Genomic DNA, 18,999 nt, shown 5'->3' on the forward strand with positions numbered 1-18,999 from the left:
TCTTTGCTAGCTTTACGCCAGTGGTCACTCTTATATTCCGTTAATGTCGTGCAGGGAGTCGCTGTCAATATGTGGGAGACTCCTGGAACATCTAGCTGCCGCGTGTCTACATTTAAAAGTAACGTAAAGGCACACACACAAAGATGCTAATTTCTGCCATTATATCGATTGTGAAAAATGCCCAAGGCTTTTCACAGAGATTGAGCTACATTTTTTTTCACAATCAAGATCTTATAAATTGCCCATCCCTATTGTCAAGACACAGTCATGAGACAGCATTAATTATTTTCAAAATCTTACAAACATCTTCCAAGCAGATGAAGAATATGACATGGGCTCGGCTATAGCTTCTTTCCTTCTGGCTATGTTAAAAATTATTTTACTTGAAAAATCTTGTAAAGAGACAATCCTGAATGTCTTTTGATCTTAGACAAGACAAAGACTTCTGCTTGTTCTTTTGGTCTTTCTTGCTCTTTCCTTTAGTCGGAAATTCAAGGTCATCCCAATAAATGGAAAATGTAGCTTTGTGCTTAAGTGTCCTTCTAAAGCCCTACCTGTCAATCACAACCTTTACTCCCATTAAATTCTCCTGCACTCCTAAAAAGGATGCTAACCAACCCCCCATGCCCCCCCTCCTCCAAACAGTGGGAGAATCATTCTTCAACGTCAGCCCATCGATTGATCTGGTTCTGCAGCCCTTAGCCGGGGCTGGCATGGTCAGATACAAACCCGCGAGGGGCAATCCATCACGCAGACTCTAACACTTAGTGTGACAGTCCTCAAGGGGGTATGGGGGTTGTATCTCATTCTCTCTCTCTCTCTCGTAGACTCACACCCATGCATACTGAAACACACACTGGCGGCGTGTGCCTGTCAGATCCTGAAGCTCTTATTGATGGCCAAGGTGCTGGCAGCAAACCAGTTTGGCTACAATTAGTGCACCTCACTGACAACTAAAAAGGCTGAACAGCACACCACAGCCTTCCATTCCACTGTGCACAATGTCATCAGGCAGGTCACAGGAGTCAAAAGGCTCCTGGGGACTATTTAGTAGTCCTTGTTTCAGAACACTGATGATTTTTCATTCTGTGCTTTCAGAGTAAAGAAGTGGAATGTATAGATGCATTAAGCCCATAGTGTACCAAAGTCTCTCTACGGAATGACAGTAGAGGTTGGGACCGCACTCATGCAGGGAGAGTTTGAGACATTTTGCTGAAGTTGCTATGACACTGTTCAAATCTAATACCACATCAACAGTGTCACCCACCACAGCTGCCAATTGCATCCACATGTTTAGTGTTTGGGGGAAGAGGGGAAGGAAAAAAAAAAAAAAAAAAAAAAAATCAGACCCACTATCCCCTGTACACTCACCTTGTGAGGCTGAAACTCTGGGAGCATGATGCAGGTAGCTCCGACCCATAGTGGGCAAAGCAGCTTGTTAACAATGCCGTGAACATGGTGTAAAGGCAGGGTGTGAAGAATGATGTCATCTTTTGACCATGCCCATTCTGAGACCAAGCACTGAATCTAAAGTATGAAGATAAAAAAGAAGAAATAATTAAAATGTAAAGTGCCTGGAGATAAGGTAATTTTCTTCCATTGCTCCATAGTCCATGTCTGATGCTTTTGGAGGTGGACAGGGTCAGCATAGTGATTTCAGATCTGCAGCTAACACCTCCCAAAATGGTACTGGTAATTTGCCACTAGGGGTTTAAGAAAAAAAACAAAAAAAAAAAACATTACACTTAAATATTGTGACATTTTATTCTGCAACGCTGTAATGCTTTAATTAATTAATAATTGTCTCAATTTTATATATATATATATATATATATGCGCGCGCACCACAATTTACCATTGCTGTAATGTTTTTAATGCTGATAACAGTCCATGGCACATACAGTACATGCCAAAAGTTTGGACACACCTTCTCATTCAATGTGTTTTCTTTATGTTCATGAGCATTTACATTTCTCAATTAGATTCTCACTGACTGCATCAATACGATGAATGAACACGTTTTATACTCTAGTTTCTTCAAAATAGCCACTCTTTGCTCTGATTACTGCTTTGCACACTCTTGGCATTCTCTCGATGAGCTTCAAGAGGTCGTCACCTGAAATGGTTTTCCAACAGTCTTGCCTTCAGTCTGCGGTCCAGCTCACCCCAAACCATCTCGACTGGGTTCAGGTCTGGTGACAGTGGAGGCCAGGTCTCCACTTCTTGTTAAGTACATAACTCCACATGTGTTCATTCATAGTTTTGATGCCTTCAGTGAGAATCTACCAATGTAGGTCATGAATGACAAGGTGTGTCCGAACTTTTGGCCTGTACTGTATATTGTATAATGTGTAACATTACTGTTGGTTGCACGGCACAATTGTACACTGTTTTCTAGGGCTGCATAAATTGGGGAACAAGCCATATTGTGATTATTGAGGTCAGCATTGCGATTTGTCATTGTGATATAATATATGAATGGTATTACTTTGCTTCAAAATGCATACCTGAATTGCTGATTTATGTCAAAAACTTCAATGACTTTCAATGATATAAAAAAAAAAAAAAACTATTTCTAAACTAATCTTAATTTAATTGTAAAACATTTACATTATTAAAAACTCTCTCAATAGTAAAGTTGTCTTGTCGTCTTTCTTCACCTGGCCCTCCTTTCCCAATGGAAAACAATGTGACCATAATGTGCCACTCCCTAAACTATGAAAGGAGGTTTTTGTCAGCTCTCAAAATTGACTTTCTTTCTTGCAATACATAGATCTTTTTAACATCTACCAAATAGCCAGTGCAATAGTTTCTACTTTAATGGCTCAAGCGTAGATTAAATCACAATTTAAGAGCAAAGCATTCAGTGTCTGTGCTGCTGCTTCCATGTATGTTAACATGTCCAGTTGTCTGAATGAGCAGGAGCCTTGATGCAATGATGACTGGCAATTATCATGACCATAAATGCACTTAATAAAAACCACAGCGGTTTGTGCTTACATAATTGAGAGAACAATTAGATTGATAATGCAGTTATCTTGTTGAATCATTAAAACCATGATGTAAATTTCTCAACAAGGTGCTGTGTAAAACTGCTCAGATATGTTTCTATATTCAAATAATAACTAAAAATTCTGTCCTAATCAGATTAAACCACTTTAAAAGCTTGTTTAATAGCACATAATACCGGACAAGGAAGGTCTGCTCATCATCTAAGCTCTAATTTAAGACCAAGTCTTTTGATTGTAATTAACAGAATGTGCTACTTAACAGATAAAATATTCAGATCAAATCATTAGTCAATATCAGGTCACTGTAAATTGTTACGAGTGCAAACCATTGAATTCAATAATACAAGTGGTAAATGAATATAATGCAATACCAAAAAACTGAGCGTGACCAAATCCTGTAGACCACAGCCTGGATGTATTTCAGGATTACTACACAAACATGTACTTGCAATAGACCCAATGTTTCGAGGGATGGCAGGAGCACTGCAAAGTATTAGACAACCAACTTAGGTGAAGTATTTAAGACTGATGATTCCTTTAACCAAAACTCAGTCTCGTCCCCATAGTAAGACAGTATCTAGTATCCGATAGGGATTGTAAAATCGGCCAATATTATACCACCAGTTATTGGCATTGATATCAGTTGGGGGGAAAAATATGTCCATAAACTTAATTTACTGTGATGGCAGCATTTCACACTCTTTGCTTCTTGTAGACAACAGGGATGGTTTCCAGCAGTCCTGAAGGTTTATTCTGAACACTTTCTTATAATTCACTCATGTTATTGCGCATCTCATGAAGCAGCTTTTGATCACAACAGGCAACTGTGAAACTCCAAACCTATGACTGGTAGTGTGTATATACACACACACACACACACACACACACACACACACACACACACTTTCCACAGATGGTTTGTTGAAGAATTTGTAAATGTAAGTACTGCTGTACACAATGTGGGGTGAGACTGGGACACGACGAGTGCATTAAGCCTGTGGACTGTACAGGTGACACAGGAATCATGTGCTGCGGGCCTGATGATCACGCCAGGCATCGCGACACTCACCCCAGTTCCTCATGCAGGGCTGCTGGGTGCCTTTGTGAAAGGTAATTGGCATAATTAACCACAGCCAAGCCTTTCTAAACCATCCTCTCAAAAGAGCCATGGCACAGAGAGTACAGAGAGTACTCTTGTGCCACTATTATAGATGTTCTAGATTTTGTGTCATGATCGATGCATAAGATCTTGCCTGAAAATCCCGAGACAGAGAAAGTAGATGTTATTCATTATTCATTATTTCTGAAAAAGGAACCCAAAATAAGAACTGTGCTTTCTTCTTCAACCCCACTACTGCTTTCTGGTGATAAAAGGCAAATGTGTCACTTTTAATCAAAGTAGGCAGTAACCTACTTCAGGACTGCTTTATCAATAACTGGGTTAAAAGTCCACCAATTTACAACCACACGTGTTCCTCGTGCCCCGGCTGAATAGCACCCAATAAGGGAGTGTGAGGAATAAAGCACTACACAAAAGCAGGATGAATGATGACTTCAGATGGGGCTGATGGGTAAAATTTGTAGTAGACAGAAAGAGGACAAAAGTTGTTTAATACTTACCACTGTGATTTAGAGGTCGTTCAACTAAGCAATCAGTCAGTAGACTACCTCCACTGTCAGCTTGTTTACATTTACATTTACAGTATTTATCAGACGCCCTTATCCAGAGCGACTTACAATCAGTAGTTACAGGGACAGTCTCCCTGGAGCAACTTAAGGTTAAGTGTCTTGCTCAGGGACACAATGGTAGTAAGTGGGATTTGAACCTGGGTCTTCTGGTTCACAGGCGAGTGTCTGACCCACTAGGCTACTACCACCTTACATTTGTCCTTTACATTTTAAAAGCCATATATGAAACCTTTTAATGCCAACTGTTAATTATGTCTGTGAAGATTCTCAGACTGTTTATTATATCAGAATAGGACGATTCTCTGGAAGATTAAAACAAAATGCTAAAAAAAAATTCTGTAATATATGCACTTTTACTTGTCCAAGTATTTAAGATGGATACTCAGATAATGTTGAACAATATTTGATTTCAATGTATTTAAAAAAAAATAAAATAAAAAAACTTTTGCAGAAATTTGAAACAGTTACCTCTCACAAAGTAAAATTTGTACAAATTTCAATGAAATTCAAAACTATTATATCTTACCATGGCCTGCAGGCTGCTGTGGGTATGCAGCACTCCTTTCGGCATGCCTGTGGTCCCGCTGGTGTAGATTATCATGGCTGGCCGCTCTGCCCAGTCAGTTTCTAGTCCAGTGTCAACTACTTTCTCTGCCAACGCTCGGGATGACAGGGTGGAGGTAGGGCCTAGTTGGAGGCAGGGTAATCCCAGCTTTTTAGCCAGGGGCTCTAGGGTGTCTCCGTATAGATGCCCAGCCACAAGCAGTGAACACTGTGAGTCTGAGATGATGTACTCCAGCTCAGTCAATGGGTGCTTCCGGTAGAGGGGCACAGCTGTAGCACCACACATCCAGGTGGCCCACTGAGCCACAACGTAGGAAGCATCGTTGGAACATAGGAAGGAGATGTGCTGCTCACGAGCATCCATGGACTCACGGCCAAGTACCTGATTGATGCGAGTAGCCAAGCCCAGGCTACTGGCATACAGGTCAAGGTAAGTGTGGCTCCCACTGCTGTCCACAATGGCAGTTTTATCCCCATATTCTAAGGCTCTACAGAACACAGGAGCTACCTGGGCTTGCCGCACAACAGCAGCTGACCTAGGAATGGAGATTGCAAGTGCCCTCCATCCAACGACTTTGCCCAGTATCCATTTGATGGGTTGTTTACTCCGAGCTAGGCATCTTGAGCTATTCATGAAGGATCTTGAGAGAGGGGTGGAGGAGGTGGCTAACATGGCAAACGACCCCATTGGTCAGAGTCCATCACATCATTCCACATCAGAGACCGCAACCTGGTGATGACAGCATGACAGTTCACTCTCACCATCACTCTCATTTTAAAATATTAAAAGTAATCATATGACTGTGTCAGAGCTGTGTGAGGCAGCAACCGTGATTTTGTTTATCATAAATGTCTGGCAACAGTTGCAATCAGAAAGATTTAAGGATTAATCAATTAAAGCAAGATTGTGCTTTGGAAGTCAGCTTTAGAAATTGAATGACAGAGGACACATTTCGTTTTGTCACTGCTCTGCAGAGGGTGGTGAAAACAGCTCATTTACACCACACGCTGTCTCAGGAAAACGAAGAGCATCCTGAAGGACCCCAGCCATCCTGCACTGTCACTTTTTACTTTCCTGCCATCAGGCAAGAGACTCAGGACAATTCACACACGCACAACATGATTCAGGAACACTTTCTACCCCAGTGCCATCAGGCTATTCAACACATAGTATGCACTGTCACTTAAATTATGTACACTCACTTTTGTATGCAACTTAGATATAGCCTTCTGTGATTTATTTATTTCTGCTGCACTTTGTACTTTGTACATATGACAATAAACTTCAACCTCAACCTCACTGTGTTGTATCACAATGACAAGAGATGTGACATTAGTTAACATGACCCATGCACTATGTCTACTACTGTGCAATAACAATTTCATCTGTAATCTGTTAGTGAGTTTATTCAGTGTTAAGGTTCAGTGTAACATTGACATCACGTACATAATTTATAAAAAAAGGCCCATATCATACCCATAAATCATACAGTTTTATTAATAGCATAGCAAGTGTTAATAAAAACGTCGACCTTTGAGTTTGTCCTATTTACGAATACTGGTCACACCTACATGGACAAGTTGAATTTCATGGTTTAAACTCAGACGACCCTTGAACCCGAGTTCACAGGGGCGTAGTAAGACCGTCACTGTTCCGCTCCTGGAATTATTCAGTTGGAGTTATTAACCCGATTAACACCACGACCTGCAGACAGCACGACTCACGCGCTCTCAAAGAAAAAGTCACGATAACGTTCACCTTACCCAGCTCCCCAACTCGCACCGAGACTCCATGCCGAGTGTGCACTGCACCAATTACATTCCGGCCGGAAACTGCGCGCCGACGATGGTTCCGCTTTAGATCAGCGCTCCACCTGTCTCTCCTCTCCTCAAGGACTTAATCTGCAGATTGTTCTGGATCCAGTCCCTCTCTTTTTTTTCTGTATTGTGAACAACAGATATTGATAATTTGATCCTGATTAATGGTTCAAATAATATTAGAGGAAGTATTAGGTGAAAACCTTTATTTTGTATGCATTCAAATTTTAAAATACATTTGACCTAAATCTTGCTCCACAAAATTTTATTGTAGGTCAATTTTTTTAATTAATCCCTTTGAAGAAGTCCTTAAGTGGATATCAAGCACATTAGGCAGAGAAAGAGAGAGAGAGGTGTGACTGAAGCTAAAAACTTGCCATCAGACTTGACGTTGCCAAGTCTTTGGCATGCCAACTGGCTCGACTGGTAGCACGGGCACACTCAGCCACCAGCTGGCAGTCGTGGGCCTCAGATAAGAATTGCGCAGACGTGGCACCCGTTCAAAAAGTTTTCACTTCCCTAAACCCCTACGTCAGAGATGCTGATGGCATGTTCCTGCAAACTGGGAGCTTTGTCTCTGAATCTCCCCTTCAGTTTGAACAATAGTATCGTCAAAGCGGAATTCCTGCATACACACTGTGAAGCTCTACAGGAGATGACTCCTGGATAGCTGCATAATCACAGTGCTTTTGCTGTAGTGTTTACATCTAAATCAACTGTTTGATGGATACAAAAGGCTACGTGGAAGCAAAGTGCGCATTCATTTGGATCATTTGTAACTGAAATTACAACCTTTAAACAGATTAGCATCGGCAGCATTGGAGATCAGCCGTCGTTTTTCGGAATCATGAGCCATTTGGAATTTCGACAGCAAAATTGTGGATACTGACCACCGGGAGACTTTCGGAAGGAGGCTACCTGGCAAACAGCAACCTGGCAGCAGGCAACGAGCCAACATGGTCTTTGACAATTCCATGGCGCGGGCACCACACAGTGTCTGCGAGTTGGTGCCAAATCTCCTTTTACATTGAGAGCATTAGAAAGGAATCAGAAGGGCGAGAGGAGAAGCACGAGGATAAGGTGATACGCATCCCCTGAACAACCTTGGGTTTTTTGTGTTTTTTTCAGCAAGTCAAGGATAGAAAATCATGGGGAGTTGCCAGAACATGTGTTGGGTTGGCACCAGACGAGGATGTCTTGGCAAGCGCTTCACTCTCTCCCCCCTCCTGCCTCGCTTGGAACACATGGCGCATTCGGTGGCGGCATCTGCCCGAGTTGACTCTGAGCAGCTGTGCTTCATCTTCGCCAGTTGGGACACTTGGCACCGCCACTTCATCAACTACCTGTGGCTCCTCTTGGGCACAGAGGGGGCGATGAATAATTTTGGGGCTGCAGCTGCAAACTTGACTCCTTTCCAAAAGCGACTGCACTGCAAACACACCTCAGACCCATGACCCCCACACACACTGACGCATGGAGGAGGGGTGGACCGGGAGTTCTCAGATGATTCTGATCTGCTTGAACATCTTGTTCTTATTCTCTCTGAAGAATCATCACTGTTTTGTGCCAAAAAAGATTGCCAGTGTGGTGCATTAATGAATTGAATAATGTACTGCAGCTTCAACATGGATAGTCTTCTCTGGACCAATAGCCTGGATGCATCTCATGAACCAGTTACAGGGCTTCCTGTCCTCAATACATTTAGAAAACAAGGAGAGATAAAAACTGTCTGAAATGAGAACACCAGTGAGAGCTCTCATGTAGCTCTGGAAATGCTCTAGCAGAAAGTGAATTCCTGCTCAACACCTTGTAGGGATTTGAGCTGAACCTCAATGAGTCTTCTTCCCCATCTGTGCAAAACCATGAGTGGTTTGTGCTGCAGTGTTAATTAAAATGTCTACCAGGAGAGCACCACATGCTACCTTTCTGGAGCTATTCCCAAAGCTGGCTTTTTCTCCAGCGTCAGCATTTCCTCTTCATGTGATGGTTACTGCGGTCTCATACTTTAACCACAGAGGAAAACTCTTTCATTTTTCTTTTATGTGGACTGACAAGGGATAAAACCTCTGGAGTGGTTCCAGGGCACCCTAACTTTTTAATTAACCTTTATATTCTGTTTCTTGTCACTCTGCAGACATTGTGGTTCTCAGACCGTACCATTATCTGCGCTGTGGTATCATGGAGGGCAACTTGGCAAAAGCATATTTTCCAGTTTTGTGCAAGTGATCCAGACATTCATTTGGGAAGTGAGACTTGCCACAATTAGACGTCAGACTGACCCAGTTATGGTGAAAGTGTCCTTTTTACATGACAGATCCAGATCTGAATAATCTGTGAAGATTCTAAAGATTCACTGTCTCTCTCTTTTGTTTGTGTTGTTGTTGTTCAGCTGATAGTAACCCTCTAGGCTCCATCTGTGGCAGTCTGACCCAGTTTTGCCTAGGGCCACATCCAACTGTTCGGTGTCCTCAGCATATGCGCCATGGCAGGGGGATAAACGATCATCACTAGGAAGAAGTATGAAACCACACACGAAGGATATGACACTGGAACCCCCCTCGTCCTTTCAGTCTACTGCAACACCCCCTTCTCTCCCACCCACCAGATGTCACCCAGGCCCTGGCCCCTCAGAGGTGGATGGACTGGATTAATTTTCCAAAACATCCATCCCTATGCCCATGTCTGTTCCAGTCAAATTGGATTATGGTATGTCTGTGGTGCGTGGGGATCTTATCTTGTGTGTAGTTACGTTTTTGAATGGGGTTTTCTTTCAGTCTTTAACCAAAAATCAGTTTAGAGCTGATTTGAATTGGCATGCAAAACAATGTTCCACATCCATTTAGTCTTGCAGCACTGCAAAAAACAAACAAACAAAAAAAAAAAAACATATGTACCAATGCTGCAGAATTCTGTTGGCCAACAAAGGCAGGATTTGGCAGGGCAATGTGGGTCAATAGTCTGGGCAGTGCCTCTGGATCTCTTACAAATTAGCCTATACTGGCAGACTGGCATTAGGCTGGCATGTGGACAGTATCAGTTCCACAGTGCTCTGGCCCCACAGCCACAGGGGAAAAGGGAGTATGTCATGCCCATATGGGGCAACAGGATGGCAGAATTTCCTTTACAGACACAGGCTGCTTTTCAGAGAAATTACTTACCGGTCAGGGGAGATATCATGATCAAGAAGGCGGTTCACCCAGGGCAAGATTCAGCCATTATACTCTGTCTGCTTAGTTGTTAAAGAACTGTAATCAGAAGGTTGCCGGTTCAAATCCTGATCCACCAAGGTGCCACTGAGGTGACACTGAGCAAAGCACCATCCCCACACACTGCTCCCCGGGCGCCTGTCATGGCTCCCCACTGCTCACTAAGGGATGTAAGGTTAAAGGCAGAGTACACATTTCGTTGTTTGCACCATGTGCTGACAATCACTTCACTTTCAGTTGGGTTCATAGACATTTTGTCAACTGGCAACGTGGCATTTTAGCAGACTGGCTGGGCATAACTGAAGGCCTGAAAGTTTTACAGTGTTAAGTGTTGTGCTGGCAGGAAGGCCTTAGCCAGACCAGAGCACTCACAGTGATCAAATAGTTAAAATGAGAGCTGTGGCAGGAAAGGGAAAGAGAACATCAGCTGATGCTGAAGCTATCAGAGTCTTCAGGGGCTCTCTGAACTCCAATCGTCTCTCTTTAATGAGTTATTGATTTCCCACTGTTTTCCCTTTCAACTTTCTTTCCAAGGCAACGGAAATGATTGTGCAGGACAAGACAATCAAGAACTTCTCTTTGTGCAACTTCCTGACCATATCAGCTCAGCAGGAGACAGGCCTCTGTGTAGCCCATCACTACAGGACTGTGTTTTAGATTAAAGCACAGACTGATTGTTGCCAATCTGATTGACTGAGAGCAATCGGGGGAGTAAAATGACCTGATCTGCACATAGTGAAGGTGGTGCTGGTCCAACCCCCCCCCATCATCATTACACCACTCCCCATCACCTCTATCTCTCTCTTTCTCTTTGTGAGACTGTCACGCTGTTCTGGTGTGGGTTCACACAGAGACAGCACCATATGCTGTCTAGCCTCCGTGAGGAGCTTCCATCTCTGGGCTGAACAGAGAGAGAGAAATAGAGGCAGAGTGAGAGAGGACGGAAAAGAGTTTCTGGGTGGTGGAGAGCTAGACATCCAATTCCATACTACATTTAAAGGAACATTGCACCAGATGTCTGCACCATGACATTCCACCAGCTTCATGATGGTTTTACTTTTTGCGCTTCTGCTCTGCTATGTTGCTCTGTATGTTCTTTCCTCTCCTTTGCTCCTTACTTTTGCATGGTGAGAGTCAGTTGTGGATGAATACAGACTTTCTCTGTCTTATAAGACAACTGATATGTCAAAATAATTCACCTTGCTCAAGTCACCTTGCTCAAGCAGGAAGGATACGTGAGATGGAGGAGTTATAGCTGGAAGGGGGGTGGGTGGATGTGTTCATGTTCAGAATTCATCTTTCTCTCTGAATTCATTGCTCCTTTGCATTTCAAGCAGCAGGGCTTCAAGAGCTGCCTTGCTAAATCGGCAGGAAGGATTGTTAGGCACGTGTGTTATTAATTTTTTGCATTGGGGTCCTGGGGCGTCGACATGAATCTTAATGCTGCTGACGACACAGCCGCTTCACTATCGACTTCCTTTAAAATATGAAGAAGCTTTGCTGGAAGCGCCCAGGGTCATTAGGCTGAGAGTGGGCGCAAATCCCCCTTGTGTACTCCAGGCCCAGCCTCGGTGCATTAAATGCACCTTTAAAATATTCATAATAATAGTGAAACGCATATGCAGACTGCTCTCGGGAGAGAGTGAGTGAGAGATGATGTGCGAGAAGGGGTGGGGGTGAGGAAAATCAATATTAAAATGCATTCCTGTGTTTTTCCTCTTCTTCATCCTGCGTGTGGTTAATTAGCTACATTTCTTAAGCCATGAAAATTGCAGAATACAGTAAAGAGTATCGCTCTTGATGATGAGATATGTTCTGTCAGTCTCATCCAATTATGTGGCCCGGCTGCAGCACTAACAGATAATTTATGTGTTTTTTATTGTATTTTTCAGATACTTGTGGTGTTATAATTAATTGCACATACCTGATGTTTCTTGCATTGACTTGCCGTTCAGTTCTCCTACATAACCCAGAAGCTAGATGGCCCAGAACTGATATAAATTATTCATTGGTTTTAGCAGGATGTGTAGAAGTGCATTACTGGGTGTCTTGTTAGTGTCTGTGGAGAGTAAACTGCGCACAGCATTTTGAAAGGGTGTAATTGGTGGGTTTTAAATGGGCTTTTGATAGATCAGGTTAATTAGGTCTCTGATTCTCATTGCGGGTTCAGGCTTCAAGGGTCCTGCTCACTAACTGGTTCATTCAGGTCCCCACCATGACACATGGTGGGGTGAAAGGCCAGAGGTCACAGCTGAGGGCCATCCATGTATGCAGTCCTTTGGAGACTCAAGAAATGTGATTTGTGTTTAATGAGCATTGCAACTTTGGGGTCTTGTGAGTGTTTGTGTGTGTGTGTGTGTGTGTATGTATGTGTGTACACTTGAATGTGTGTGGTCAGAAAATTCAGTAGAGCAGTACTGACTCTCCACCCGACTTTCGCCAAAAAAATTATTAACTGGCTAAAGGTAGAGAGGAGGATCCCTCCAGGCTCTTTCATCAATGGCTCTTTCAAGATATAGTGTCCAGCTCAAACAAAGACGTGTGGTGGAACCTGAATGTCACTTTTAATAATTCAGGGCACTTCTTTCTCAGAAGGGTGTGGGGTGGTACAGCTCTATATTTAGCCTCTGTGAGGAATGGCTCTAGTTACTCTGGGGCCACTGCAGGCATGGTGCATGTGTGAAGCAGGTGACAGGGATATGTCCCCAAAACAATTGCACCTTTGCTAAGGCATGTATCATGTGTGGCATGTATTGAGGGCACTGAAGCACTGAAGGGGCAACAATCCACACAAGGACAATACAATTATCAGTACAATGCAGAGAGAGATGTGTGTGTGTGTCTATGTGTGTGTGTACTAGGGGGTGTGACAATAGCTAGAGGTCATTCACAGCTCAGCTCAGTGTGGTGTAGCTGGAATATGAAAACAGGTCTGTGATTGGCTGCCTGTATGTGCACAATTTTAATTGCATTTGCATACACACATAATCACCAGACAAAAAGGGGAGTGCTGGAGGAAAGCAGAGCACATACAAATCTGTCATTCTTTCAAGGCAGCTGCAGCATTCTTCTCTTGTCACACATTATTCCACTGAAACAGAACACCATATGACAACACTAGAAATGAAAATAACAGAATATCACAGCTCTGTGTGATAACTGGGTCTCTACAACACACCACGTGGTCCGGGTATTGATCCTGGATCTCCTTTACGGCATCTATGTGGTGAGACTGGGCAGGCAGAGCCTCTTCCCTCAGGCCACTGGCCACAATGGTATCAATCCATTAAGTAGGTATTTAGGCTGTGGTCACTCAGGGGCTTCCAAGTGAAAATATTTTAATTTACGGCACCGTTATGGGACTGCGGTAAACACTCTGACAGAGATGGATTGTCCTCCCTGGTACATTGGAGTCAAGGGCCCTTTATTAGCCTGAAGAAGGGAGAAGGAGACAGAGGGGCTGTGCAAACCAGTTACTGGAGATTGTGGAGGTAAAGATCAACACAGATGGCAGTGCACGCTTATGTATGTATGGAATTCCTACTCCTTAAAAAAACATTTCATGTCTATGTGGTCTAAATGAACTTGCTGTTTCTGTGTAGTAAATATGATTTATGTTTTCTTTGAACTCAATGCCTTTGAGGTTATTAAAAAAAATGGTTATTAAAAATATTTTTGTGGAAAGTCCTCCTTCTCACTGCATTATTTTCCTATTTTTTTCCTATTATTTTCCTATTTTTCCTATCATACTCCTTGAATTACACACAACCAGAGAAAGTGTAAGCATGTTCGGCTTGGTCACCTCGATTTGACTTATCTTGGGAGTTGTGAAATTTGGAATTTGGATTCACCATCCTGAAGATAGATAAGTCATCCAATCTTTTGTTTGTTTAGCTTGTTCAAAGGCCATATTGTGGAGGGTCTATGTAGGCCCTTGGTGTGTGTGTGTGTGTGTGTGTGAGAGACAGAAAAAAAAGATGTGTCAGTATCTAATAGCAGTTTATGTACTGATGCTTGAAATACCGGCAGTTTGTGTGTAAGTGAAGCTCTTATTGAGGGTAATTTTCACAGTCCACTCCCAGGTTAAATTAGGTCTAGATAATTCTTAACATCCCAGTGAACTCCTTCTAGCCAATGCAATTTCTGAAGGGAGTGCAGAGGGTGGTCATTGATACACCTATTCTGTATATATCTGTCAGTACCACGAGAAAAAAAGTTAGACACACCCTTGGAGTGTCAGGTCAGAGGGGGGAGAGGAGTGTCAAGCTGGAGCTTCCCTGCTCAGCTGAAGTATTGATCTGGTTAATATAATCCCAGTCTGACTAGCCAACTAGGGGTATGGTCTATTTTAAAACATCCCTGCATATCTTTCTCGCTCTCTCTCTCCTGCCCCCCAGCAGTAGAGGGTCCATATGCCATCTGTCACCCTCATCTCCACCACCACCACCACCACCCCCCACCGGCCCGCGCTGCTCCTTACTGCAGCTCTGTAATGAGGGATTAACCCTTTCTGAGGAGCTGCCAGGTACACTCTTTTAGCCAAATATACAAAAATACATCTACACATATTGTCTCATATCTGCACACATATATACACACTAAAACATATCCATTCAGATCTTAATACACCCAAAAACATCCATATAAACATATCCACACACCTATAAAAACAAATCTAGCGTGCATCCAAATACAATCTTTCTCTTGTTCTGCATTGATTTGCTTGATAACTTTTCCCGCTATCATGATGTGTTTACACAATGTGTCATATTTTCATTCATGGTTGCATTAGCTTGCATGGCTACATCTGATGTCCCTATGGGGACAATAAAGTACATTTCATGTTCAACACTCTCTAGTAATGTATACATTCTCATACTGGAGATGATGATGTCAGAGCTTGTATGTGTGTTTATGTGTGTGGAAGGTAGAGCTATGAATGACAGCTGCGTTGGGGGTCAGAGAGCAGCTGCGCAGGGCCAAAAAAGGCAAGCAATCATCCCCAATTTAGCTGTATCTTTCTGCTGCTAATGAGTACAACTCATAATGAGTACACACACACACACACACACACACACACACTATGTCCATCTGCTTGTCTCTGTGACCTAAACCTAGAGTCACTGCTGAGGAAACAATGTTTCCCCAAATAATTGACCAGGTGTTTTTTTTATTCATTTTGCTCTAATCTAATAGAAATGTTGCATTTTGAGTATTGAAACTATAGCTATATCTATTGCAAATAAATATTTTATTGTTAATTAGGGACTCCAGGATAAATTATCAACCCAGTCAGATACAAATCAGTAATAGCACTGACTGCCCATAATTTGCAAGAGTTGATATAATGGGCAAAGCACCGTCCCCACACACTGCTCCCCGGGCGCTTGTCATGGCTGCCCACTGCTCACTAAGGGTGATGGGTTAAAAGAGGACACATTTTGTTGTGTGAACCGTGTTCTGTGCTCCAGTGTATCACAGTGACAATCACTTTCAGAAACAGAATCTCAGTAATCCTCGGTTACTTGTAAATAATGCCTAACAAACTGTAACACTGAATTCAGATGATTTTTTGTATGCTGAACATGTGTTGTGACATATTCTTTCTCATCCCATATTCATAGTATACTTTATTATCTAAGTGCTTTACATTTACATCGATCTCATGCAGAACATGTTCTGCAAAGGCATAGTGATAAATTGGCACATATTCAATTAGCCACCCTTAAGTCAGTTCAGGGTGTGAGCACATACCAAACCCTTTGGGCAATTGTCTGTGGTTCTTAAGATGCAAAAAATTAAATACATTTTGAAAAGATTTTAAATAAAAAAAAATACTGATGTGTGTAAGTTGCTACTGTTGTTATTCATTCTCATACTGGGATAAGCGTGTGTGTGTACAAGACTTTGGAGCTCAGACAGCTGGAAGCTGGGGGCAGTGCTACGATTAATACTACTTCTGCTACCGCTACAGCTAATAATACCACCATTAACACAAGTTCTGTAAACACAGGTGTCTTGTCTAAGCTTCCTTACTGTATAACCTGCCAACAGAGGTTTAAGATTATGGTATTATTCGCCAAGATAATGGTGAGTGTTCTGTTACTTAAGGTTACTTCTGTTGCTAAAATCAATATTGCTACCACTATTCTCCTAACACCAATATTAATACAGCTACAGTTGGCATGTTATTGTAATATTATTGCTAATTGTTTCATGTCAAAGATGAAAGAAAAACATTACACTGTGCAGCTTTTTTACAGGATGTCGCTGTATTTATTGATAAAATTGCAGAGAGGGTCCATAACCTGCCAAGAAAGGTGCAACTGTCACATCTGTCACAACAGATGAGGTGCAACTGTCACAACACGCCCCTCCTCCCAAGAATTAGAGTCTGTGTCTGCGTGTCGTGTGTGTGGCCACCAAAACCCTGGTTGGTCCTAATTCATTAGTGTGCGCTTGGCCGTAACATTCCCTCACTACTGGGTGGGAGTTATTTCATAGGGCCCTCATGGGTAACGAATGTTAGGTTGCATGACTGTGCAGCCACTACAAACTCCACCACCATCATTAAGTTTGCTGAAGACACTGTCGTGGTGATCTCTGACAATGATGAGATGGCCTGCATGGAGGAGGTTGGAAATCTGGAGAACTGATGCCAGCAAGACAAAGAAGTTAATAGTGGACTTTAGTACTGTCACATCAACACCGTGGTGAAAAAGGCCCGGCAGCGTCTCTACCACCTCAGACGCCTGAGAGACTTTAGACTGCCCTCAGAGGTGCTCAGGAACTTCTACTCCTGCACCATAGAGAGCATCCTGATGGGAAACATCTCAACCTGGTTCAGAAACAGCACCATGCAGGACAGGCGAGCCCTAAAGAGGGTGGTTCAATCAGCTGAACACATCATCTGTATTAAGCTCCCTGACCTTCAATCAACCTATAGCAAGAGGTGCTGGACCAGGGCCAGGAAGATAGTGAAGGACCTCAGCCACCCCAACAATGGACTGATCTCTCTGCTGCGATCAGGGAAGCGCTTCCGCTCCCTGAAGGCCAACGCAGAGATAATGAGGAGGAGCTTCTTCCCGCAGACTATACGAGCTCTCAACAACCACAACACTTCATAGAAGTCTAATACACTCCAGCACTTTCACTTTCAATCACTTCTGGACTCAATCCCCCCAGAATACTTGCACAAACTTTTTACTTTTACTCTTACACTTTTTTTATTTTTTACTTTTTACTTTCACTTCACTCATTTGCACACCGTCACCCTACCTGTTACACATATTGGCCCTCCGAATCAGCCTGTTCTGTCCCCAGCGGAGATGCTGCTGCCCCAGCAGACCACACCGTAAAAGAAGGCTGATGCCACTACAGAGTCATAAAGTCTTTAGGAGCGGCCCCTATACTCCAAAAGACCTGAGGCTCCGCAGCAGGTACAGCCTGCTCTGCCCTTTTTTTATTGAGAGCATTTGTGTTATGAGTCCAGTCCAGTTTATTGTTCAGATTTACCCCAAGGTACCTGTAGCTCTCCACAGCCTCAATGTCCATAGCCTGGATGTTCAGTGGTTGCAGTGGAGGATGTTCGTGCCTGCGGAAGTCTAGCACTGGTTTTTCCAGTGCTGATCTGGAGGTAGCTCTGCTGGCACCAGTCCGCAAAGTCCCGTGTCAGTTCTATGTACTCCCTGTTGTTCCCAATAGTGAGGAGGCTGACCATTGCATCAGAGAAATTCTGCAGGAAGCAGTTGGTAGAGTTGTAGGAGAAGTCTGCAGTGTAGATTGTGAAAAGGAACGGTGCCAGAACCATTCCCTGCGGGGCCCCCTTACTGCAGACAACCCTGTCTGACACACAGGTAATATTTGGTTATGTTTGCACTATTTATATATTGCATCATTGTATACTTGCAAAATTTGCAATATTGATGTCTATAGCAGTTGCTAAAGCATTTCACTCCATATCATACCGTGTATGACTGTATATATGACAAATAAAATTTGAATTTGAATAGATCCGGTTTGTCTTGTCTTTAACCCCTTATTTAATCCGGAGTGCTTCAGATTTTTTCTCCAAGACGTAAAAACAATGAGTCCCGCCTTGTCTAGTTTTTATGGAAGATCTGGTTTCTTCATTGTATTCTTTTGTGAACCCTTATACAGGTTTGAGCTCTACACACAGTGTTTCAAACGAGACGAGACCTTTCCAAGTGACTGTGTAACTGGGCTCGAGCGGAAGACTTAAAAGTGACAAGCATCAGTAGCATCCTCGGTCGCAGTACCAACTCAGAACTGGGGGACTTGATCAGCATTTGGTGTGGTGGTTTCTTTATTATTCTTAATAAACCCCTTTTTCGTTCCAAACCTCAGCGTCTGTCTTCTGTCCGTCCACCTCGGTCGGACAGTATCTAGTGTTTACACTCTTTCACTGTCAATACTATTTTGGATACAAACAAGAGATTATAGGACATAAGCTGTTCTAAACTATTTTGGGGCTTTCTCAGTCTTCTTATTTACTTACACTCTAAGTTTCCAGAACCACTTAGTCCTACTCAGTGGTGTCCTAGCGGTTAAGGAAGCGATCGAATCCCGATCCGCAAAGGTGCCACTGAAGTGCCACTGAGCCAAGCACCGTCCCCACACACTGCTCCCCGGGCGCCTGTCATGGCTGCCCACTGCTCACTCAGGGTGATGGGTTAAATGCAGAGGACAAA

The 18,999-nt window shown here is 43.0% G+C and overlaps 1 protein-coding gene and 1 long non-coding RNA gene across 3 annotated transcripts in view; one reads left to right on the top strand and one right to left on the bottom strand.

The window, feature by feature from the left end:
* The window catches only part of acsf3 (acyl-CoA synthetase family member 3), a 30,813-nt gene extending 23,728 nt beyond the window's left edge, over positions 1–7,085 (bottom strand). The window contains exons 1-3 of one of the 2 annotated variants that reach the window (XM_028957213.1): positions 7,029–7,085; positions 5,227–5,994; positions 1,372–1,527 (exon numbers count right to left, since the gene is read on the bottom strand). In XM_028957213.1, the coding sequence (XP_028813046.1) occupies positions 1,372–1,527; positions 5,227–5,952 (882 nt within the window). In that variant the 5' untranslated portion in view covers positions 5,953–5,994; positions 7,029–7,085. The remainder of the gene's footprint in view (positions 1–1,371; positions 1,528–5,226; positions 5,995–7,028) is intronic. The other variant, XM_028957214.1, reaches the window with a different exon arrangement.
* Positions 7,086–8,233: 1,148 nt separating this feature from the next.
* On the top strand, positions 8,234–13,975 carry LOC114766126 (uncharacterized). Its single transcript, XR_003742746.1, has 2 exons — positions 8,234–9,788; positions 10,823–13,975. It is a non-coding gene; the product is annotated as an uncharacterized LOC114766126 (long non-coding RNA).
* Positions 13,976–18,999: the final 5,024 nt, after the last annotated feature.

Source organism: Denticeps clupeoides, chromosome 16 (assembly GCF_900700375.1).
Source record: "Denticeps clupeoides chromosome 16, fDenClu1.1, whole genome shotgun sequence".
NCBI lineage: Eukaryota > Metazoa > Chordata > Actinopteri > Clupeiformes > Denticipitidae > Denticeps > Denticeps clupeoides.